Genomic DNA, 23,525 nt, shown 5'->3' on the forward strand with positions numbered 1-23,525 from the left:
CTATATGCTCTCTATGTGTTAAAGAAATTTGACTGTAAATCATGCTTAGGCTATGTGATAGTACTGTTGGGACCCGTAGAGGTCGCGTACTTGTTGAATTATTTGCTAATTGTTGTCTTGTACTCAGTCATGATTTTTACTTGTGTATCATATCTTAGTCTTTCTTGATTTTTGTTGATACATTATGTTATCTTTGTTTGGGCTGATCTTTGTAATTTTCGAGAGCCCGAGAGACTAGAGAGGTTGATGACTGAGTAAGCCCGAGGGCCTGTCGGTGAGGTATGTATATTATAGCACGTGAGTTGTCCGTGCAGCACGTGAGTTGTCCGTGCAGCACGTGAGTTGTCCGTGCAGTACGTGAGTTATCCGTGCAGATTATAGCGCTTGGGCTGTAGGAGCCCCTCTGGAGTCGCTACACCCCCAGTGAGCGCCGGTACCTATTGAGTGTGAGTACTGAGGGCTGAGAGCCGAGTGGTTAAGCCGTTGTGACGAGTTGAGTGACTGTTGCCCTGAGAGACTATACTTGATTTTCATTTGTTGTTGCACTTAGTTGCTATCTGTCATTGTTGTGAAATCTCTGAAAGATTTTATATCCTGATTACATGAACTTGAACTGTATAAAAATTGATTTAACTTAAACTGTCGGATTTGAAAGCATGTCTATTCTTTGCTAGAATTACTGGAAATGAACTATAACTGTGTAGCTCGTCTCTATCTTTAGTTCCTTATTTATTATTGTTACTTGCTGAGTTGATTGTACTCATACTGCACCCTGCACTTCGTGTGCAGATCCAGGTATTCCCGGACATAGCGAGTGTTGATTCTTTCGCACAATTGACTTTTCGGAGATTCTGAGGTAGCTGCCGTGTTTCGCAGACCTTGCCTCTCCTTCCCTATCTCCTTGCTTACTGTATTTGGTCTCAGACTATTATAGACCGTATTTTCCAAACTTGTATTCATATTAGATGTTCACTTACTCAGTGACACCGGGTTTTGGGACTGTTTATATATGTATTTATGAGTTTTCTTCCGTTGAATTTAATCATTATGTTTTTAAACTTAAAAGATATGGGAGTTTATTGAGATTGTCGGCTTGCCTAGTATTGAGATAGACGTCATCACGACGGGTGAGAATTTGGGTCGTGAAAAAGTAACACGACATCTATGATTTTAAATTTTTTGGTCCACCACTGGATTTGGTGGGACTATATTTGTAATTCTAGTTAACTAAATTTTAGTTTTCAGTATACTTAATAAGCAGAGTTTATTAAATATTCGACAAAACTCAAAAGCGCTCACTTTTGATAACTTTATGGGTTCAAAATAGCTAAGGAGTATATTTAAGGGTCCATTTTGAATTTACTCCAAATATAAGGATCATTTTTTATCATTTTCTTTTACATTTTAAGTGGATTTTTTAACTAAAAATGATCAAAGTTATTTTTGTGTAAAATGAAATAAGTAAAATAATTTTTATGTAACAAAAGAAAGAATAATGAATTTGGGGTAACAAGCATAAAGCACTACCCGAAATTTCCGGTACATAAAATGAAAAAATTACGTAGTAAGAAATGTGGTTGTTAAACCGAGGTTAGTTTAGTAATAAAAATCAAAATCATGGCCATCTTCATATCCACTCCAGTCTCCACGCATTTTATCACCTTTACAGACAAAAACAGTTCTAAGCAAATAAAGCAATAGCGGAACTGGTAACCATCTTCTTCTCGCTCAACTCTCAACTGCTTTGCGCAAGCATCAGATACTTGTACGTAAACGCATTTCTTATTGTACATATTCCTGTATTAACCATTTGCATGTGAACATACAATCAATCGGAAATGGGTTTATGTCTCTCACGGAATTCCACCGTGAAGAAGCGGCCAACATCCAGGCGTTTAACGAATCAATCGGCGGCTGCTGCCGTTAGTGGCGGTGCCGTCAACGGAAGCAACAGGTGGTCTAGGAATCGATCGACGAAGAGAGACGATTCCCTCATTCAGGAACGAGCTCTCGCCGCCGCGATTCTGTTCCAGCAGCAGCTGCAAAACGGCGGAGGCGGAGGCGGCGCTGTTCCTTTTGATCGTTCGACTTCGCTTCGGTATCCGAATTTGAACTCCAAGAAGAATCAACCGCTGCCGCGTAGCTCTAGCTCTAGGGCGCGGTCACTTACTGATCCTCTTCTTCAGCCTCACCAGCTTGTTAGTAACCAGGTGTGTATATGCTTTTTCATGTTTTTGCCCACTTCTGTTTTTTACTTTCCACTTCTGGCATTTGCTTGATTTCCTTTTCTTTGTTCGTTTTTACTATTCCTTTTTCGATCGGCGATTAATTCGTAGCTTTTGAGCGGTTGCTGTATTCCATTATAGATTAGATTCAGTGCACCTTGCTATAAAAAAATTGTTATATTAGACTAATATATTCAGGATTTTTTATTGTGCTATTCAGAATTGCCTTTATAGGTAATTGGACTGAAGTACCCTGTGAAATTTAAGTATGAAGGGGATTCACCGAAAATTTGATTTGAATCAACACTAACTTACAATTACCTAAATAGATGTTGCATCATTTAACTCGAGAATTTTACTCTGCTTGAAAGTATAAACTATATTACTAATAAATGGAGTTCACACCCAAGGGTGTGGCCTAGTGGTCAATGAAGTGAGGTGGGTGCAAACCTTGGAGAACTAAGCCTCATTTGGGCAGAATTACACAGAATTACCTGATGCCTATGTTGGTGTGATGTAGCTGAGTACCCAGTGGAATAGTCGAGAACGACATTGTTTTAAGTTATTGTTTAGAAGAAAAGAAAAAAACCTATTTGGTATATTAAGTTTTTAAAAGGAAAAAAGAAACAGCACAACCAAGTGATGCTAATGTGATTTGATTATTAAACCTCATAGATTGTTACTACCTGCAATCTGAAACATAAATGAAAGAAATTGAGCCACTTTCTACGTTTAGATTAGACTTGTTCAAGAACATATTTTCACTTGTAATGGTTCAATCCCTTTAAAGTCATTAAAACTTCTATAAAGTAGTAGTTCCTGATAACTCATCAAGAAAGTGTAAACGATAGACAACCTCATTTTTGAATTTAGCTTCTTTCTTTTTTCTTGTTTGTGTGTTATCATACATACAGCAGTTGGGCTTATTGTTGCTATAGGAAAATTAAAAAGACAATCTTTCTGCTATTTATCCCAAAGGAAAAAAATTCTTGTTGCTTGCTACTATGGTGTCATGATGTGAGTTTGTGTTTGTCTATATTCAGTCTTCTGGATGTCTATCTTTGGCAGGAATTAAAAGTCGATGATTTAGAGACAAACCATTTTGTCCTTGTTCATGGTGGTGGATTTGGGGCCTGGTGTTGGTATAAAACCATTGCACTCTTAGAAGAAGCTGGATTTAAAGTTACTGCAATTGATTTAACTGGTTCAGGCATTCATTCTTTTGACACAAATAGCATTGCAAGTCTATCACAATATGTGCAGCCACTCACTGATTTCCTTGAAAAGCTTGCTGATGGAGAGAAGGTTAGTTCTGCACCATTTCTAGCTATCGATTTCTGAATGAACCCATTATTATATCTTGCATTCTTTTGGAAACCCAGATCTTTAAAGAAAAATGATCTGCTTCCTAATTCGGGGCCACTTCTGGAGATTGACTGGTAAAAGCGTTTATAAGGACTAGCATACTTGAAAGCATTATATCTATACACTTTTATGCTTTGCCAAGTTTTCTGTTCCAAAATTCTTGTACCCGAATGCAAATTCACGCGTTGTATATATAAATCGAAAGGAATAAAACTTACCCCCCCCAAGCCAAGCCCTTGTTGCAGTAGGTAGGTGAAGATCAGAAATTGATGATAAAATGAAGGAAAAGTTTTCTAGTTTTTACATTGGAATAATCTATTTTCTTACGCTGATTGGACGTGTTAATTAGTCATAGAATGGGGCTTGGATATATTGCTTCGTGATACTTGAAGATATGCAAGCTGAGATTTGTGAAATCTCCAAATCCCAACCTAACCACAGAGGAAAATCCTTATCCCCCTTCTTCATAACTATGTTTGCTTAGCCATGGTTTATTAAAAATTGGAATCATATCTTTAACCATGTAGGTGATTTTGGTGGGACATGATTTTGGCGGTGCATGTATATCTTTTGCAATGGAGCTCTATTCCTTTAAAGTTTCGAAAGCAGTGTTCGTTGCTGCTGCAATGCTCACTAGTGGACAGAGCGCCCTTGATATTTTCTCACAAAAGGTAAAAGTTGATCATTTTGATTAACTTCTTTCAATTGGTTCATTAAAAAAAATCTGCCTTATGCACCCAATTGGACCATTGTTCTAGTATGTTTACATGTCTCCCTTGATTGAACACAAAGTTTGATTATTTAGGAAATCCACACTTTATCCCTTATCTTAGCCTTTATGCGTGGATCATCTCTGCTAGACTTTTAAAGTAGTTTTTCTTGTGAATATTTAGGGCATGTATCGTAGCATAGGGGGCTATAACAATTAAACTACATGATAAGAATATTGATCTCTCTGAAACTGTAGACACCAAGTAAGTTGAGTCTTTGAGTTCTCGCTCTTTAGTCAATCTCATATTTTCATGGTTTACCATGTTCATCAACGATGACATGGATACCTGGATATACTCATGAAGAAATTTAAACTTCACTTTTGAAAATTAGGGATGTCATTGCTTTGCAGTTTTTCTGTGACATGCTTCAAGGATCTACTGTTCATCATGATAACCCACAGAATGCATGCTCTATGTTTCTGGTGAAGGGGTGAAACTTTATGCTCATCTATATAAGTTTCTCCAGGCACTAGCTATATAGCTTTGAGGAAAAACTTGTGAACTCTTTGGTTTCTTGGGGAAGTGCTTGTTGAAATCAGACGAGAACAGTGAGTAAATTCCCCCAAAGTCCTCTTTGGTAAGAGGGAGGGGGGTGGGGGTGATATTGAGAAGGTGACTCACCTTGCGCGCCAGTCCCTCTCAAAACAGAGGATGTCGAGTTGAGGATAAGTTGACCTGACAAAATGCCCGAAACTTCATTTTCTATTCTAATTCTAGAATGAAGTGAATTAAGTAGAATCGATAGAATCTCTTGCCCCTTTCCCCCCCTTTCCTTCTACGTATTGAATAAGACGATCGATGCCATAATATTACTAAAGGATTACAGATTTCACATCCCTAGGTACCTTGAACTGTTGAGATTGAAGTTTTTTGGCTGCTTGTTTGACTAATAGAGTTTTAAGTGTACCTGTTATTAACAAAAGTTCATATTCATTGCAGACAGATTCAAATGACCTAATGAGACAGTCTCAAATATTTATCTATGCCAATGGGAACGACAAACCACCAACCGCTATTGATTTGGACAAGTCACTCCTGAGGGACTTGTTATTCAACCATAGTCCTGCTAAGGTATATTGTCTATGAGTTATAGATAGTGAAGCATTTTTACGTTCATAAAATGGCAAAACCTACCCTTTCCTGCAAATGTTAAAAATTGGATTCTTCTATGCAATACTTTTACTTTCTATCCATGTACCGTGCTCTAAAACATAACTTTTGAAAATCTTTGTAATTTCCATTACTGGTCAAGACCCACTATAATTGGGAGTTGTGACAAGAGGTTTGGGAGTAAAGCTATCAATATGAATTAGTAACATATCGCTCTTTGGGCAAATGTCTATGACCCTGAAAGGCTGAATATATGGGCACCAGAGAGTGGTATATGTGATTCAAAATTAGGGGGTTTGCTAATCCTCTGTCAGACAATGTAAACATTGCCTGAGAGCAGAGTATAATTGGGCGTCTTATCTAATTTGCAATTCAGTGGCACCTATATCTTGGTATGAATTGATCATTGGATACCTAAACCTGTGATATGAATTTGCTGAATATCAGTTTTACTCAAGGAAGTGAAAAGATGGAATTATAGACTTTCCTTTTTTGATAACTGAAAAATCCTCGAGGGCCAGCCAGCGCATAGTTCAAAACTTTGTGGATAATGGGCTCGCTTCTCTACCCTTATCCACTTAAATATTAGGCTTTGTCCACGGTAAAGTTTGAACTTGTGATGTGTGCTTAGCCCACGCATTGCGCATTGTGCTCTTACCACTGAACTAGAGCCCTAGAGGTAAAATTTGAATGTTTGCCCGGAGTTGAACCCAGGTGTGGAAATCCTTTTTTTCCCTTTCTGAGAACAGTTAGATAAAAGCATTCTTCTCTCTCTGTTGTCTTAACTTAGAAAATCAATCTGTGAACTACATGTATACCTGTGCGGGCTTTGGCAATGGTAGATATTCCAAGCTTTCTTTTCTGTGTACTACATGTATATCTGTGCGGGCTTTGGCATTTGTAGATATTCCAAGATTTCTTTTTTTACCATTTAAATTTTGTACAGGATGTTGCATTAGCGTCCGTGTCAATGAGGCCAATTCCCTTTTCCCCAGTTTTGGAGAAGCTTTGTCTGTCTGACTCAAAGTATGGTTCTGTCAGGCGGTTTTATATAGAAACAGCAGAAGATAATGCGATACCAATAGCCTTACAGCAAAGCATGGTTAGCAATAATCCTCCAGAACGAGCTTTTCATCTGAAGGGTGCTGATCACTCGCCTTTTTTCTCCAAGCCTCAAGCCCTTCATAGATTATTGGTAGAGATCTCCAGGATTCAATCGACTTGAAGTTGTTTTGCTGAATTTGTGCTAAGCATTCCTGAAGTTGCACTGATATGTTTCAAGCACAGAGGTACCCAATTCATTACTGGGTAGATGCTCGTCAGCTCGTGTACATACGCTGTTTATCCAAATACATTGATTGATTAAAATTACTTGTGATGGTAAGAATTTCCTTATGGAAGTGACACTTAGGAATAGGATGTTTTTAATATTCGAAATTAAGATGATAAGGGAAATAAACTTATTTTTTAACTCTTAAGTGGTTTTTCACCAGTAAAGAAAAGTTATGCCTGGGTATCATTTTTATTAATGTGATGCTGGAGCTTTTTCAAGTCAAAACTGCTGAGCCTTTATAGGTTTGTTTGTTTTAATATTTGCCATTATTTTCAGTTACGCTGACAATTGTAATATTAGCTTGCTGGTTTTTGTATTTACAGCTTTTACGTAGAGGAAAACCAAGTTTCACTGTATTTATTTATGTTCTAAGCTGCACTCGGAAGGCGTGAAAACCAAGCATGAAACTGCAGCTCAAGCGGTGCTGATATTAGTATTATGCCGTGCTGTATTAATTTTATGCAGTGCTGATGCTAACCAGTGTATTTAATAAAAAATGATCCAAATCGTTTTAGATATCTCAATTATTGGGGTTCATTAATGTTTATTTGTTCAATAGACGAAAGAAATTAAAAAGAAAACAGTTGTTTTATCCTTGCTAACACATCTTGTTTTCTTCAATTTTTTAAAAGGAAAAGAAACGAACTGTGAGTGTATAAAACAAAATAATCTTCTAGAAATCAAATCCACATACTTCCCAAGAGGGAAACCAAATAAAAGTTAACTGGTCTCTGGCTGTTAATTTTGTCGGTTTTTATATATAAAAAAGAAAAAAATAAAGAAAAAAAGAGAGGAAAGGCTGAACAATTGGGGCAGCCATTAGTAGGTCATCCGACGAACCGACACCGACACCGACACCGACACCCATTATCCATGTGACTGTAAGTAGCTGTTTCCATAATTTCCTATCTGTCTCGAACTTATTTTCTGTCCGTTGAAGGCCCGGACACTTGCCAGTTGCGACAAAAAGCAATTAAAAGAAACTGCCAACTTACATATGTTGTTCACTTGCTCCCGTCCGGTAAAATCTCTCAAGTAGGGTATGACATAAGTGGGATATGAGAAAGATAGTGTGTATGCAAATTTTATCTTTACCTCGGAGGAACAGAGATGTTGTTTCCAATAAACTCTCAGCTCAAGAAGACGAAAAGAGAAATAGATCAGTAACCACAACAGAAGTAAGAAAGATAATACCAAGATATTAAGAATTATTTTTCCATACATTTACAAACACGGAATCAGCAATTACTACTTCTGTATTCGTTACAGCTCACAAATACGTCCTTTTTCTTCTCCTTATGGAAAAAAGAATGTCTCCAAACTTTAAGTAATTTGAAGATGAGAATAATAACATAATATAATCCTAAATAACAATTACTACTTCTGTATTCGTTACAGCTCACAAATACGTCCTTTTTCTTCTCCTTATGGAAAAAAGAATGTCTCCAAACTTTAAGTAATTTGAAGATGAGAATAATAACATAATATAATCCTAAATAGCTTGAAGCGATAAGCTTTTAACAGGCTGAGACATTGGTGCCAACTGCCAGAGTTAATGATAAATGGACTCTTAAGCCCAACAGAATTTGAGGACTTTTTAGTGTCTTACTTTGCGAAATGGATACCCCCATAGGTAGGTTAATAGTCAATATTTGTAGTACAATATTAGGGTTTGAATTTCACTGATTTCCGATTATGATTGGTCTAATTGACATTTACTCTCATAATTGTGAGACTAAAATTACTTCAAAAACTTTAATTTTCTTTGACATGGTTAATGATGTTTGTTTAAAAATAGGGAAAAGCTTGATAAGAATGGACCTTGAGCAACCATATGAAGAGTCCAAGAAACTCATTCATCTCTTATATGGGATTCCATCACCCCCACACGCCCAGACGTGTTCATTGGAGCTAGAATAGTCGATGCTATTCCTTACACTTTTGGTTTATCCACTATCTTTTCTAGCAAATGACATTCTCATTAATAGAACTCCAGCTTAAAATAGACGGACTTCAAGTGTCTTAATTTATTCTCACTTTTGACTACGGTTAAAATTACCTTCAAGTTATAGCTTTATTAGATGTCAAGTAAAAAAATGAGATATTTTTCTAACAATGAGAATAATATTATCAATTTCAAATAATATATGAAATTTGACCCCTTTTTCTAAAAAATATACCTCCCACTGAACCAGCAGGCCGTTTCTTTCAATGGATCTGAGGATCCTTTTGCCAAAAGAAATACATACACACAGCAAAACAAAATGTGGATATTATCGTTGGTAGGCCAAATGGAACGTGGTAGCCGCTCCTTTTTGTCCGTTTCTTTCAAATTTCATAATTTTCTTTTGGGAAATATACACATTTAGTCCCTCAAATTTAAATAAATTTTAATTTTTACCTTCTGATGCTTAGCAAATTTAACCTTCAATTAATTGAAAATACATTTTTGATCCTTCTCCTTGTAAATCTTCACAAACTTAAAAAATGATATACCGTTATATTTTTTGACTACCCATGATTATGTTAAGTTTTTAGTTTTAATGTTGTTACTCCATATTTGAAGGTAATATGTTTTTTAAAAATGGTCAAAATATAAAATATTTTCTATACAAAGGGACCAAAACACGTCATAATAAACTGAAAGTTAAATATGTTTAGTCATATATAATAAGGACAAAAAGTTATAATGTATCAATAATTGAAGGGCCAAAAGTGTTATTATCCCTTTTCTTTTTAAACATTCAAATTCCCAAACTAAAAACCCTTTATTTATACGAAGCTTTCTTCCCACCGGTCCCTCTCTCCGTCTCTCGCTTCTGTAACTGATTCGGCATTGATACCTAAGGTATGGTTTCCATCTTAGAATTGTAAAAAATCACTCAGAAATGTCAATCATCTCGATTTGCTCTTCCCTTCTCTAATCTTCTTATAGCTTTCCCCCTTTTTTTAAATTTTATTTGTATCTTTGTAATGCTTTATCTCTGTGGCAAGAGAATTGCAGTTGCTGTTATGTTGATCGTGTTTAATAGATATTAACGCTCATTTTATCCGTCCAATCTGAGTTTTCTTTTATTAATTTTATTTAATTCTAATCCAACTGCTGTTCTCTTAAAAATGCCATTGTGGGTTGTGTTCTAGATCTTGTGCAATTTTTATGGGAAGATGGTTAGCTTGGGAAAAATTGAATTTGATTAAAAAAAATTCTCTGTTTATCTAAATTTGACATATAGACCCCGTTTCCAGAGGCTGATTTTTCTTTTTCTCTGAATCTGATGGATCTAGGTATTTGGGGTTGAATGATTTCCAATTCCTTTTCTCAATGGATCTTTGCCTTGAATATTTGCTGGTGAAGCAAATTCTGTTTATACTTTCATATTCGACATGTTTCTATGGATGATAACTTGTCTGATCTATGTACAGTTGATCTTCTCAGAGAAAGAGAAAATATTTTGATTAATTTCCATCTTAAATGACTTTCTTAAAAACATATATTTGATGATTATGCAGTACTTGGGGCTTTTTGTTGAGAAATCAATCAATCAAGGATGGGCCGCGGAGTAAGTGCTGGGGGTGGCCAGAGTTCTTTGGGATACTTGTTTGGAAGTGGAGAGCCTGGTAACAATTCTCAACCTACTCGCAGCCAGGAAAAAGCTGCAAGTAATGAACCTGCCTCAAAGCCAGCTGCTGTTTCACTACCTGTGGATAACACCAAGAATGTTCCAGCAGGCATTCAGAGTAGCACAAACAACTATTTCCGTGCTGATGGTCAGAACTGCGGCAACTTTCTAACAGTAAGTTAACTAGCAACTTCTCATAATTCCTGGTGCCATTTTTCTTGGAGTGCTTTTTACAGTATGTGAACTTGTATCTGCGTTGAATTGTGCGACTATTTCATCTAAAAGTTTAAGTTGTTAGAAAGAGTATGAATTTAATTGATTACAGTTGAACCGATGACCTTTATCTGTTCTGATACCATATTGAATAGTGTGATCATCTCCTCTAAAAGCTTAAATTGATGAAGAGAGTCACTTTTCATTTACTTAATTATATCTTAAGCAATCTCCTATTATTGGTGCATGTATCTGCATACTTTTCTTTCTTTTTGACAGGTCTCTTCAATCCTCATCACTTTGTATACTGTAAGATGTTATAAGATGTGGCTAACTGGTTCAATAGGCATGACCAGTCTGCATATTTAGGCTTTGATTTCCTTGTCTATCCGATGAAAAGAATGTTATAAATATCAGCACCTTCTAGGCTTGCTTGAAGATTTAAGTGTTATGAATCTTTGTATTGCAGGAAAGGCGTTCGACCAAGGTCCAAGCAGCACCTGGTGGTGGATCTTCCCTAGGGTACTTGTTTGGTGGTGGCAGTGCTGATGGCAGCAAATGATATCATTTAACATCAACATTCGGTTTCAATAGTTCGCTTTCCCAGTTATGGTCGAACTAGGAATGGATTTCATTTACTGCAAATCTGGAACTTTTTCACAATTGTAATAGTGTTAATTGACACAGGAGTCAAACGGCTATGCAAGTGCTGAATGCATTCCATTATTTCTATATCGTTGGAGTAAAAAAACATTTCCTCTTTAATTTAATCTGTTGAATGTGATAATGATAATCATCGAATATAAACACATTTCATGGAGGAGTTCTGTTCGATTAAGTTGAACATGGTCACCTGCAAATGTCTAATACCACGCTTTATGTAAACAGCAGCAAGGAACCTATGATGAATGTCAACACATTCGTCTGCTGTTTCATGATGAAATTGATTTCCTTAATTGCTGAGATCCAGAATTATCACTCAATATAGTGAAAAAACATGTTATTGTTATCAGCAGCATTTACCTTTCAAAATATATCCCCAAACTATAAATTTGCAGTAGAAGTCCTCTTTTTGAATTTTTTACTGAATTCAGCAGAGAACATAACCTCTAGCAGCACAACTATCCAGTAGCCACTACATTTACATCCATTTTCATAAAGTTAACAAAATTATTACTAGTGTGTTGGGCAACACCCGGTTCTTCCTACTTTTGTTTGATGAGACCAAGGACTATGAAAACTGTACAAGACACAGTTTCTTAAACTACAAATGAAAGAAAAACAGACAATTCATGTTAGCAAACGGTGTTTGAGATCTAACTGCAGCATTCTGCTGCTGTCATTTGATGACTTTGATATTGAACAAACGGTAAATTGAAAGCAGCTGTTGCATCAAAGCGATACCCCTGCAGTTCTGATGATTTAACAAGTGTTAACAAGCTCAAGAAAAGAGGTGGAAGCACCAAGATGATATACTCTTAAAAGGCCAAATACACGTGGCCCCTTAAACTTGCCCCTTTTTTTCACTTAGACACCCATATTATAGCTTGTACCTATTGAACACTTGATCTCAACCAAAAATGTACCTATTAAACACAATCTGCTGAGATGGCACAGTGCGTGCATAACACAGCTTCTAGGAGCGTGACATAGCTCTAAATCTCAATACAAAAGATCTTCTGCGGAAGCTATGGAGCTTTGCCTGAAAAATAAATCTCAGTACCTTTTTTTTTTCTTCCTTTTTACCATCAATTCTTAAAATCAAAAGAAAGACAATTGGTCCAATCAGTACAATTCCTTCAAACAAAAATGAATAATGATCGAACAATTCGTCCAAATCAGACGAGGGAACAAACAGTTCTAATATCTAGAAGGTAATAAAGAAAGAAAATGCTTCTTTGAAGCTCTGTTAATGTGTAATGTGGTAGCCACAAATTACAAAGGCAATCTACTGTCATCAATACTTATAAAAGCAAATATTTAGTTACACCTCAAAAATCACCCATTTACAACACCGACAACATTAGACAGTAAACGAGTGCATTTGCTGCTGTAGAAGCAGCTTGTGATGCTGATCTAGAAGTAGCTGATGTTAATGTCGAAACATCCCCTAGATTCATTGTTTATACTGATTCGATTGCTCAACTAGAGAAGATGCTACAATGTTTTTACTGTTTTTTTCTTTTTGGTTATTGATTGAGTATTTATTAAAGAAAGGGGAAACTCACAACAATGGAGGAAATGGCGAAATGACTGGAGGAAATGGGGGCTCTGTTGGGGAAGACGACGAGGAATGTCGAAGGGGCCATATCTCTCTCCCTTTTTTAAAAAAGATTTGACAAGTGTCATTTATTTATTCATTTTTTTTTACCCCATTTATGGAACTATACTGGGTATGTTGTTATTTCTTTGACAAGTGACAGACACGCGCTTAACTTGGTCTAGCATTGTCAATTTTGTGTTCAATAGGTACATTTTGTAGTATGATCAAGTATTACATGCTTTAGTATAAGTGTCTAACTGAAAATATTGGACAAGTTTGAGGGGCTGCGTACCAAGATGAAATGATGTTTGATTAGTTTCCTTTATCTCCAAAAAATTGTTAAATTTCAATACATTACAGCACATAAACATTGTTGTTGGCTTTTAATATGCAGAATCATCAGCAAAAACATTAGCCATTGCCGTTTTCTCCACTGTCTAACACCTCTTCACCTAACTCCTAAGAGTCCCAACTAAGAGTTATGACCAATCAAGCAAGTCTCTTTTAAATTTCAAATTAGCTTTCACGGGAAACATTGCTTCATACCAATAGCACCAAACAAGGGGGAAAGAACCCAAAAATATAGCTTTGGGCTTTGGGCATGCATCTCTGGTTATTAAAAATCTCCTGGAACTGAAGTTTCCAAACACGTTTCAAATAATCATATGTAATTCCTAGCTCCCAGTTAATAATCAGCTAGCTGTTCACTAGCACAATAACACAATACCGTATCACAAAAGTAAAATTGGAACCACAAGAAAAATGAGGTAAACTAAATTTGATTTCAGCTTATAATTAAGTAGCAAACATCACAGTAAAACTTTGTGCACACCTTCGCACAGGAATCATAGTTATGACAACTCCAAATTCTGAAAATTAAATCTAAAGAGAAAAAGCCTAACAGAACTCCGCAGCTCATGGCCCAGAGATAATGGGGGAAAAAGAGATGAATCCTTAGAATCCGAGCTTGGTGCGGCGCCAGTGCCTGCGCTTGGCGTTGTAACGGATGGTGTTGTCAGTGCGCATGCGGATCCAGTAAGGAATAGGCCTGTTCTGCCTCTGCTTCTTCGCCAGCTTCTTCTTTATCATAAATGTCTAGTGCGAAGGCTGAAATTTCAACAAACACAAAACATATAAATCAAACATTTGTCACAGTAAACGAAGGGGAAAGGGAAATAAAGCAATGGCGTACCATTTTCGGTTCTGCGAGACGATAGGACTGAGTCGGGAGCGGCGGATACAAAAACCCTAAGCACAAACTTATTTATACGTTCGTCGGTTAACTTGCTTCGTTTTACAAAGCATAATAACTCACAAGTTCACAATTGAGTACAGTTAAAAGTATTTCAATAAACTAGAAATTCGTTAATTCCTTCTCGAGTCGATTGGTTATTGTTATTTTATATCAGCTTCTTTAAATTAAATGCTTTATATTCACTAATTTTTATTTTAATTAAAAAAAAATTAGGACATGCTTCTCCCGACTCATTTCTCCCGGTTTATACCTTAGAAAAAATCCCTAACTATAAGATTCAACAACAAAGGATGCTATTGAGGCTTCAAAAGAGATATTAATTTATTCTTTAATTTATAATAATTGAAAGCCCAAGAAAGCAAATGCTACATTAAATTGGTATGAATATGATTCTTCTTAAGGTACGAATTGAGGAAAATAATCTCAGAGGATATCATCATGTTGTTTTCTTTAGTTTAAACGGTTCATTTGTCTCTCATGATCAACTCTATCAAAGATAATGCTACCTTCTATTCTAATAACAATAATAATAAATAAAAGAAATCAAAAGTGCTCAATTTTAGTGGGCGTTTGGACATAAGAATTGTAAAATTATGAGAAAAAGTAAAAAAAAATTTAAGTAAAAATGATATTTGAAAATTAGAGTTATTTTTGGACATTAATATAATTTTGGGTTGTTTTTGAATTTTTGAGAGTAATCTGAGTGAAAATTTTGAAAAATAGTTTTTTGGAGTTTTTTTTTTTTTAAATATTTTTTCGAAAAATTTCAAAATTTATATTCAAGTGAAAATTGAAAAATTTATTGCCAAACACTAATTTTGAAAAAAGGTAAAAAATTTTCAAAAAAGTGAATTGTTTTGAATGGCCAAACGGGCTCTTAGGAAACATAAGGAGCTAAAACTGCACAAATGTATGTTTTAAGGACCACTTTAGACCAACTCAAAACATATGGGGTTATTGTTTGTCATTTTCTCGTCTAATTGGCAACTCTCCACTTTATCCCTATCGAGCTAGGGTTTTTCTTCTCTCCTACCAAGAGAGGTCTCAGCTACGCTGCTTGCTGCACTCTGTCTCTCTCTCTCTCCCTCTCTCTTGGAAAATTTGCAACAAAGAAAAATGACGACGGTGGTCCCTACTTCAGAGGAAGATCCCGTGCTCTCCGTCGTCCGGTTTACGGCGGAGATGTCATGGTCTGACGCCGGCGCCGATGTAATCTCTATCCCCTTGCTTTTACCTTTCTATTTATTCTGTTAAATGTATTTATTTTCTCAAGAGATTTATGTATTCGCGGAAATGGTGTTCGACCTTTACTTTTTTAAAAATTGACTCGCCTTTTGTAGTTTTGCCAATCCTCTGCATTATTTTGGATATGGAATGAAATTGAGCTGAATCGATATAGAGGATTCATATAGTCGATCAGGAGTTGTTTGGGAATGATGTGGAAGTTTATTTATTATTCTCTCAATCCCTAGTTATATGTAGTGGATATCGAGGGGAAATTCAATTTAGGATTTTATATATGGATATACAATTTGATTATCCTGGTGGGAGGTAGTAGATGGAATAGTCCAGGTGAGCGCAAGCAGTCATAAATGAAACATGGATATAAAATTTGTTTGTCCCTACCCCAAACTCCTCAATTGACCAATCATATATGGAATGGTTATAGTGGATTCATAAGAAAGCATATATGTCTAAGTTCTGGTTAGGATGCATAATGACACTTTGGGCTTTTTAAAACAACAACAACAACAACAACAACAACATACCCAACTTTTTATTATTGTGGTGCCTATGCTTTTCTGAGCCGAGGATCTATTGGAAACAACCTCTCTACCTCCACAAGGTAGGGGTAAGATCTGCGTACACACTATTTTCGTCTTTTGAGATTTGCGTTCATTGTTTTGCCCTAGTGTTAATGAATCCTTTTTCAAAGAAGAACACATCTATCTCTCGGTAATGGCTGGTGCGGAAGTGTAGTTCCTTCTCATGCCAAACTTGTTCTTTTGCAAGGGTTTATGCCAGCTATTTTTATCCCTATTGGATATTAGATATAATGGAGCTCTTAAACATTTGTAGTGGGTCATGGTTGTAAAAGTACGGCAGTAACTTCTTCCTTACTAAATTTTAGGGGGTTTAAATATGTAATATAATGTCCCTTCTCATTTGCCAGCAGATTTTTGGTTCTGCTATTCTCTCCAATATCACATGCTTGTCAGGAGTTTACATTCATGTTTTTCTCCCTTCTCATTGGAGTTACTGGAAAGGGGATCAAGAGCAACCGCGCACACACGAAAAAATCACAACACTTCCATTAGTCTGGTAAATGTAGTTAGAAAACTCAATAACAAATTCAGCTCCCAGGACTTTGGTCTAGTGGTAAAAGCGCCGCAGGTGATGTGTGGGTTAAGCGCATGTCACGAGTTTGAACCTTGTTGTAGACAAAGGCATGGTATTTAAGCGGAGAAGGGTAGAGGAGTGAACCAATTAACCACCGGTTTCGAATCGTATGCCACTAGCCCTCAGGGATTTTACTCTTATAAAAAAAGATTCAAGAGGCACATCTGGGACTTGGAATAACTCTTTAAGTGAAAAGACATATAGTCTCTTGCTGACATATGCTGACCAACAAATAAGAAAAGGGAAAAATTGATTAATATAAAAGAAAAAACCCCCTCGAAGTCCATCCGAAATCACAGTAGCATCATATAACGCTTTCTATGGCAACACCCCAAGCTGACGCCCAAATGCAGAGTCATGGTTCAGTAAATTCCATAGGGTTCTATACAAACTGATTGGTGAAAGATTTTTTTGATTGGACCTTTCTGGTTGTTGTACAAGTTTTAATTGGGTGATCCATTTATAGATTGCAGAGCCTCAAGTTAATAGATTGTGTGTCGAGGCCCAGGAATGCATGATTGAAGGAAGGTGGTTGGATTTGGCTTCGCTGATGCTCACTTCCGCAGATTTAATATTTTCTAAAGCTTCTGAAAAAGGTAAAACTGCATCTGTGCCTCATTCTATTCAACTGTTGTTAAATGATATGTCCTGGACTTTTCCGAACTCCGGGGCTTTGATTGTCTGACATTTTAGCCATCTGTTGTCAATTGTCATCTTATGTTTTTCTCCTTGTTTTCTGTTTCCCCCTCTTTTTTGCTTCCGTTGTTACCTAATATGCTTTAATTGGCTTCTGCTTCAGATCTTGAGTGCATTTTCACTATCATTTGCAACCTTGTCAAGAAGCCTGAGAGCTTGGACCAAGTACATGAGATGGCAGAGCTCATATCTACTAAAATCATTCAACAACCTAATGATAAACCCGCTTTGCGCTTGAAAATGTGAGGGTGTTTGGATTGGCTTTTAAGCTTGTCTAATTAGCTTTTAAGCTCTTTTTAGCTTTTTTCACTGGTTGGCAATGTTAAATAGTGCTTAAAATATGTTTAAAACTGCTTAAAACAAGCCAAAAGCAATAAGCTGGGAAACCCCGACTTATTGCCTTTTGGCTTAAAAGCTATTTCCGCTAAAAAGTCACTTTTTTAAGCTAATCCAAATGGGCTCTGTATCTCACTTTGTGATAATCACTTTTATCTGAGTTTTTTCTGTTGTCTAATCACATTTTTCTCTCTTTTCAGCTTGTTCAATCTCTATAACCTGTTGGAGAATTCATACAGCCGTTTCTTTGTTTACATGAAATCCCTCAATTTGGCCATTCATGGAAAGGTCACTGAACATATTTTGCCATCGGTCAAAAAGATGGATAACTTCTTGAAGGAATGGAATCTTGGAGTCAAAGATCAGAGAGAGCTCTTCCTCGCAATCTCCAACGTTTTGAAGGAAAACAAGGGGTAAGAGGGGAAAGACTTCTGTTTTTGAACCTCTTATGCTGATGATGATGCCTTTTTCTCATTCTCATGCACATTTGCAGCTCTACAAAAGACTCTTTCATGTTTCTAACAAAGTATCTAGAAACCTTTTTGGCTGAAGATGCTTATACGATGAATGAGGCTAAGGAAGAAGCTGCCCGCGCAATTATCGATTTTGTCAGGTCACCTGATATGTTTAAGGTATTTCTATAATGAAGTGAACTCTCACAACAAATTGTTGAAATGCACAATAGTTTTGTGATTCACTCTTAAATTGCATAAACAGCACACAGACTTATCCAAAAGTAAAAACACAAAAGAACAGCAGCCCACAGTATTCCATGCTTTCTCGCTGACATTTGTTGTCTTTGGTGTATATATATTTGCAACTATATATTCTGTGGTCTTACCATTCCACGTGTCACAGTTGACCAGAGTGCTTGACAGTATTAGCAGAATGCATGGTTAGTATGTTACAGTGTTAAATTTTTTGGCTATTGTGGATTAGTTGATTTGAATTTTCTATTGCTTGGCTGCTGTGAGTGGAATTGAAGCTTATAGAGAAAAAATTAGGTACTGCTACTGTAGAGTAGATCACTATATGATCAGATTGAAGACCTATGAGAAAAGAAACAATGAAGGATTGTGCCTTATGTATACTTGTTTTCCATAGTTGAACTTTGTCTTTTATTTGGCAGTGTGACTTGCCAGATATGCCTGCTATATCCCAGTTGGAGAAAGATGATACATATGCTCCAGTATATCAACTTCTGAAGATCTTTCTCACTCAGAGGCTGGACGCTTACTTGGATTTCGAAGCTGCAAATTCAGCATTATTAAAAAGCTATGGTAATTTACTTGCCATTATGCTACTTTGAACTTTGGGCTAGTGTATGAATCAAGCCTTTAATTTGAAGTGGGCTATGCGGCCTGAAACTTCTGGTTAATGTTGTAGGACTTGTCCATGAAGATTGTATATCAAAAATGAGGTTAATGTCGTTGGTAGATCTTAGTTTGAATGGATCTAGTCAAATTCCTTATTCTATCATCAAGGATGCATTGCGGGTATATTTCTTGTCATATTTTGTTTGTTGATGTTTCTGGGCTGCATTTAGCTCATTTAGTCTTTTGCTCTTTTCAGATTGATGACACTGAGGTAGAATCTTGGGTTGTTAAGGCAATTACAGCTAAGTTACTTGACTGCAAGATTGGCCAAATGAATCAAGTAGTAATAGTGAGGTGTGCTTTCTGTAGTCAGCCTCCCTTCACTGTCTCTTCTGCTTCAGCTTGAAATTTCTGTTAACCATTTTCCTGTGATTCGTTATGTGTAACAATTGTTCCTTTATTGTGTCATTGTGCAGCCGATGTACGGAGCGTGTGTTTGGGTTGTATCAGTGGCAAGAGCTCCGCTCAAAGCTTACTACTTGGAGGGTAAATAAGATATTCTTTCCCAAACTAACACGAATAAACAATCTGGTTTGTACAAGCTGTTAGAGGTGTTACACCCCCACCTGCCTTCTCAAACACCTCCGAAGCTTGGTCTTACCTTTCTTCTGCCCCAAAACTCAAATTAGTGCAACATATTGCTCCCACACTAACGCTTCATCTATTTAGATGTTTGTTCATTTTCACTCTTATTTGTAATGGATCATATACTGTGTATGATTTGAATATTTTCAACTCTTTGCAGGGTAACATTGCGGGTGTTATCAGCACGATTCAAACCAACAAGATAACAGAAGATAGCGCACAACAAATGCAAGGATTAGCGATCCACTGAATTTAGCTATTATTTTTTGTCATCTTTTTTGCTCGGGGCAAAGATATGCTTAGAAGAAGCACTTTTGTGTTGTCTGTCAAGTTTTCAGCGCTGTAGTTCTATGTGATAATGGTTTTCACTTTGTACTATTAAGTTGATTCCAGTATTTGGAACTAGTTAACTTTTTATCCTACAGTTTCCCTTGTTAGGATATACTCATAAGCAGAAGGAACTTCTTCTAGGGTCTATGTTGCCATTCCCTGGCTGCAAAACTGTTTATCAAAGGTTCGCTATGGCATGTTTGCAAAGCTGTTATTCTATCCGACTCGTTTTTCTGATTTCATTTGTTTAAGTCTTTGCATATGCCCTTGATGACAAAGATAAGATTTAGACAGGAAAAGAAAAACTCACAATAAATTGAAGTAGGAAATAGTATGTCACAAAGTCGTTGAGTCTATTAAAGAAGAAAGTAAAGGTAGGAACTTTCATTTATTACCCCTGCGTCAATAGCTGTGGGGAATTAATTGTAGCAGGTTGCATCTAATACTAACACCTAAGAGAGAAATATGAGTAGTTTATGTCAAGTCGTGTAAACAAATCAAATACCAACGGAGAGAGATGGCAAGAGAGACGTTCAATGGGCAATTCCCAAACTTGTCCCCTGCACTTCTTTTGCTGCTAACGATCCTCTTATTAAATACCATAAACATGCCAAAAGTTGAGTGTGGGGTTAGTAGCCAAGAATGTAATGGCACCAGCATAGGTGATTGCGTTGTGGATGGCGATGAATTCCTGGTGGAATCAGAAACGAGCACTCTGCTTCTAGCTAATGGAAAAGGTACACTAACCTATCGAAGCCTTCAGAAACCAGCGATATGTAATGCAAAGATTATCGGTAATTGCATCGGAGCGCAGCTCAATGGTCCACATCGACCCTGCAACTATGACAATCGCTGCAAACATATGCCTTAAAGATGATTCGGTGGTGTACAAATCTCCAAGGGAATCAAGTTAATGTCTGATGTTTCTTTTACTTTCAACTTCCGAGAAATAATCGAGTTTACTGTCCCTCGGTAAACCCAGTTAACTGCCTATCTTCTCTCTTCTTGAACCAACTACATGTGGTACATTTTGTACTATATACAGTGGTTTTACTATGGTTTGTATTTTGTCAATGTGTCTCTTATATAGTCTCTAGCCGAGGTCTATCGAAAATTGTTTCTCTGTCCTTCCCAGGTTAGGGTAAGACTACATACATGTTACCTTCCCCATACCCCACATGTGAGAAATTACTGGCTTTGTTGTTGTTGTGTCTCTTAAATAGTAGACGCTTGATTTTTAGCAAACTAATGATGATGTTCCTGAACTTGCTATTCCCATATATATAACCTAGATAGATGCCAGAAGATTTGATTCAGAGAAGAAAATGCAAGATACAAGTTTATGTCAAAAGGAGTATAAGACGTGTTCAAGTAATTATAAATGTTTTTAATGCACGAATGTGTAATAGTTTTAATAATTAAGGAGTAAATTACTCATTTTCAATTTGTTGTCAAGTGTTGTAAGCGTAGCAGTTGTGATTAGGCATAAATTTCACCTTTCGGAGTGAGTCCCTCAAATCCGGTTCATCATTATCCCGATATACACAATTATAAATTTTTATTTATTATTTTGCATATAAACTAGTAATTGAGTAAAAAACATTGAGTTTAGTTAAAGTTATAATACCTACTCTGACCACCAGACATAGCTGGTGGATGCTGAGGTTTTCATTATTGAAGTAGGACATATATTATACTTTAGGAGATATTAGCAAACAAAGACCTATAGTCAACTTTAGAAGAAAGAAGGGGTGTCCATTCATTTCTTATCCCAGCGTCAATAGCAGTAGGAAAATTAATTGTAGGCAGCTAGCTAGCATGTTTCCTATTTAAGTAACACCCAAAGTTATATCAAAACCATCGGAGATAAATGGGAAGTGAAGCGACGCTACTTGTGGTGCTAACGATATTCCTTTTATTCCTGCAAAAAATTGCGGGTGGTGGCCAATTAGAATGCAATGGGACGAGCATAGGCGATTGCCTTGTAGATGGCGATGAATTCCTAATGGAATCAGAAACAAGCACTCTGCTTCTAGCTGATGGAAAACCTACACTAGCCTATAAAGGCCTTCAGACACCAGTGATATGTGATGCAAAGATTATCGGTAATTGCATCGGAGCGCAGCTCAATGGTCCACAGCGACCCTGCACTTATGAAAATCGCTGCAAACATTTGCCCTAAGTAATGTCAGCTGTGAAATGGTGGACAACTTTCCAAGGGAATAAAATTAATGTTTCGCTCGTTAGAGATCGAGTTTAATTTGTTATGGTTTATCTTCTTGAAGCAATCAACTACTTATTCTACATTTCGTGCTAAGTATGATTGTTTACTGTGCTATTCTAGTGTTGTGTCAATGTCTCTAAGTACTAAAAGCACGCTTGATTTTAGATAAATTGAGATGCTGTTGTATCATGTACTATTACGTATTATTATTTTTGGTTGAATATATCTTGTATCAGCAACTTCATGTATTTTTTTTATTTTTTTGGAGTGCTTTCTTAGTAAAACGTTTTAGGGGATGATTGGTAGGAGAAAGGATCACTGCACAAGGTAGAATAGAATCTTTCTTGTGATATTGCTCAATTCTATTCATCGAAATTTCAAATAAACGTTGATTTATTATTTACTGAAGTAACATCTAATTATTAACTGTGTTGAGCACACACTAAAGTTGGTCTCTTTTACTCGCTATGATGATGAAAGTTTTTTTCTTACAGATGGTGAGAATGATGCCTGTTTCCTTACTTTAACAGTGAAAAGTCTTCCAAAAAGTTAATACATTAATTAGCAAGAAGAACTATGAATATGCATATTATAATTTAGAACTGCCGGAAGTCAATTGTAGACGAGATGCAATCAACACTCTGACGAGTCGTTGGAAAACATTTTAATCCTCATATCATTATTAAATAACATATAGTTACATAGCAGAATCTCTTGCACATGGTTTTAATGCATCTATTTTGTTTTTCTGGTATAAGCAAGCTTGAAAGAAGACTTAGCTTAGAATTAAGCAATGACTTACTGTGGAGTATATCTCTACGTTAAACTTAGAATAATCATTTGAGTGCGGACACCAAGATCAGAAAAGAGGTTTTAGTATTTGTCTAGCTAGGAGCATTATGTGATTAACGGTGTTTGCTGTAGTGTAATACCGTGATTTTCACTGAAATGTCTTATCATTTTGATCCGATCTAACTTGCGTGTATGGAGAAACTAGAAAGGGAGAAACTAGAAAGGGAGAAACAAAATCCCACATAAATTATCCGCTAAGTGATAATCATTACTATTAAGTAATATATATTCTCATTCTAATTTGTGAATGTTGCAGCAAATTTATTAATTTAGAGTAAATATTGGTTGCAGAAAAGTATATTATTATCCCCGTACAACCAAATGTCTAAAAGAGAAAAGTTTTGGGGTTAAATAATCGAACTATGTGTGAATTTAAATTAGCCAATTAAACGACATAGACCCAAATTAACTAACTAATTACATGTAAAAGATATTTACTTTATATCACCTGACATCTAACTACATCACCAAAATAGAAAAAGGAAAAAATAAAAATTAGAGGAAGAAGAGTGAAGATTATACACCTAGGCCCTAGCTATTACAATCTAAAAGTGCAACTTTTTCTTCTT

At 36.3% G+C, this 23,525-nt stretch overlaps 4 protein-coding genes and 1 long non-coding RNA gene across 5 annotated transcripts; 4 read left to right on the forward strand and 1 right to left on the reverse strand.

The window, feature by feature from the left end:
• The first annotated feature begins 1,667 nt into the window (after window positions 1–1,667).
• On the forward strand, window positions 1,668–7,031 carry LOC107799161 (putative methylesterase 11, chloroplastic). The gene is made up of 5 exons (XM_016622250.2): window positions 1,668–2,210; window positions 3,294–3,530; window positions 4,118–4,261; window positions 5,303–5,434; window positions 6,420–7,031. Exons 1-5 carry the CDS (start codon window positions 1,839–1,841, stop codon window positions 6,696–6,698), a joined length of 1,164 nt encoding a protein of 387 aa, XP_016477736.1. The 5' UTR covers window positions 1,668–1,838; the 3' UTR covers window positions 6,699–7,031.
• Window positions 7,032–9,513: 2,482 nt separating this feature from the next.
• On the forward strand, window positions 9,514–11,371 carry LOC107799151 (protein SPIRAL1-like 3). The gene is made up of 3 exons (XM_016622239.2): window positions 9,514–9,654; window positions 10,317–10,600; window positions 11,109–11,371. The coding sequence occupies exons 2-3, from the start codon at window positions 10,355–10,357 to the stop codon at window positions 11,199–11,201; spliced, it is 339 nt and encodes a 112-aa protein (XP_016477725.1). The 5' UTR covers window positions 9,514–9,654; window positions 10,317–10,354; the 3' UTR covers window positions 11,202–11,371.
• A 2,294-nt stretch (window positions 11,372–13,665) lies between these two features.
• Window positions 13,666–14,179, reverse strand: LOC107799127 (uncharacterized). Its single transcript, XR_012701370.1, has 2 exons — window positions 14,095–14,179; window positions 13,666–14,009 (listed from the first exon to the last, which is right to left on the reverse strand). It is a non-coding gene; the product is annotated as an uncharacterized LOC107799127 (long non-coding RNA).
• A 961-nt stretch (window positions 14,180–15,140) lies between these two features.
• Window positions 15,141–20,099, forward strand: LOC107799143 (uncharacterized). The gene is made up of 10 exons (XM_016622228.2): window positions 15,141–15,366; window positions 17,024–17,153; window positions 17,357–17,495; window positions 17,790–18,002; window positions 18,083–18,221; window positions 18,719–18,869; window positions 18,976–19,085; window positions 19,162–19,259; window positions 19,382–19,451; window positions 19,711–20,099. The coding sequence occupies exons 1-10, from the start codon at window positions 15,274–15,276 to the stop codon at window positions 19,798–19,800; spliced, it is 1,233 nt and encodes a 410-aa protein (XP_016477714.2). The 5' UTR covers window positions 15,141–15,273; the 3' UTR covers window positions 19,801–20,099.
• A 298-nt stretch (window positions 20,100–20,397) lies between these two features.
• LOC107799118 (protein RALF-like 27) lies at window positions 20,398–20,751 on the forward strand. Its single transcript, XM_016622199.1, has one exon. The coding sequence runs from the start codon at window positions 20,398–20,400 to the stop codon at window positions 20,749–20,751; it is 354 nt and encodes a 117-aa protein (XP_016477685.1).
• The last annotated feature ends 2,774 nt before the right edge of the window (window positions 20,752–23,525 follow it).

This window comes from Nicotiana tabacum, chromosome 17 (genome assembly GCF_000715075.1).
Source record: "Nicotiana tabacum cultivar K326 chromosome 17, ASM71507v2, whole genome shotgun sequence".
NCBI classification, from domain to species: domain Eukaryota; kingdom Viridiplantae; phylum Streptophyta; class Magnoliopsida; order Solanales; family Solanaceae; genus Nicotiana; species Nicotiana tabacum.

Bases quoted from the DNA above. Each gene is read 5' to 3' on its own strand.
- LOC107799161 (XM_016622250.2), top strand. From the start codon at position 1,839: ATGGGTTTATGTCTCTCACGGAATTCCACCGTGAAGAAGCGGCCAACA. The intron at 2,211-3,293 runs GTGTGTATATGC...TATCTTTGGCAG, and splicing joins ACCAGCTTGTTAGTAACCAG to GAATTAAAAGTCGATGATTT. The intron at 3,531-4,117 runs GTTAGTTCTGCA...TTAACCATGTAG, and splicing joins AGCTTGCTGATGGAGAGAAG to GTGATTTTGGTGGGACATGA.
- LOC107799151 (XM_016622239.2), top strand. From the start codon at position 10,355: ATGGGCCGCGGAGTAAGTGCTGGGGGTGGCCAGAGTTCTTTGGGATAC. The intron at 10,601-11,108 runs GTAAGTTAACTA...TTTGTATTGCAG, and splicing joins ACTGCGGCAACTTTCTAACA to GAAAGGCGTTCGACCAAGGT.
- LOC107799143 (XM_016622228.2), top strand. From the start codon at position 15,274: ATGACGACGGTGGTCCCTACTTCAGAGGAAGATCCCGTGCTCTCCGTC. The intron at 18,222-18,718 runs GTATTTCTATAA...TTTATTTGGCAG, and splicing joins GGTCACCTGATATGTTTAAG to TGTGACTTGCCAGATATGCC. The intron at 19,086-19,161 runs GTATATTTCTTG...TGCTCTTTTCAG, and splicing joins TCATCAAGGATGCATTGCGG to ATTGATGACACTGAGGTAGA.
- LOC107799118 (XM_016622199.1), top strand. From the start codon at position 20,398: ATGGCAAGAGAGACGTTCAATGGGCAATTCCCAAACTTGTCCCCTGCA.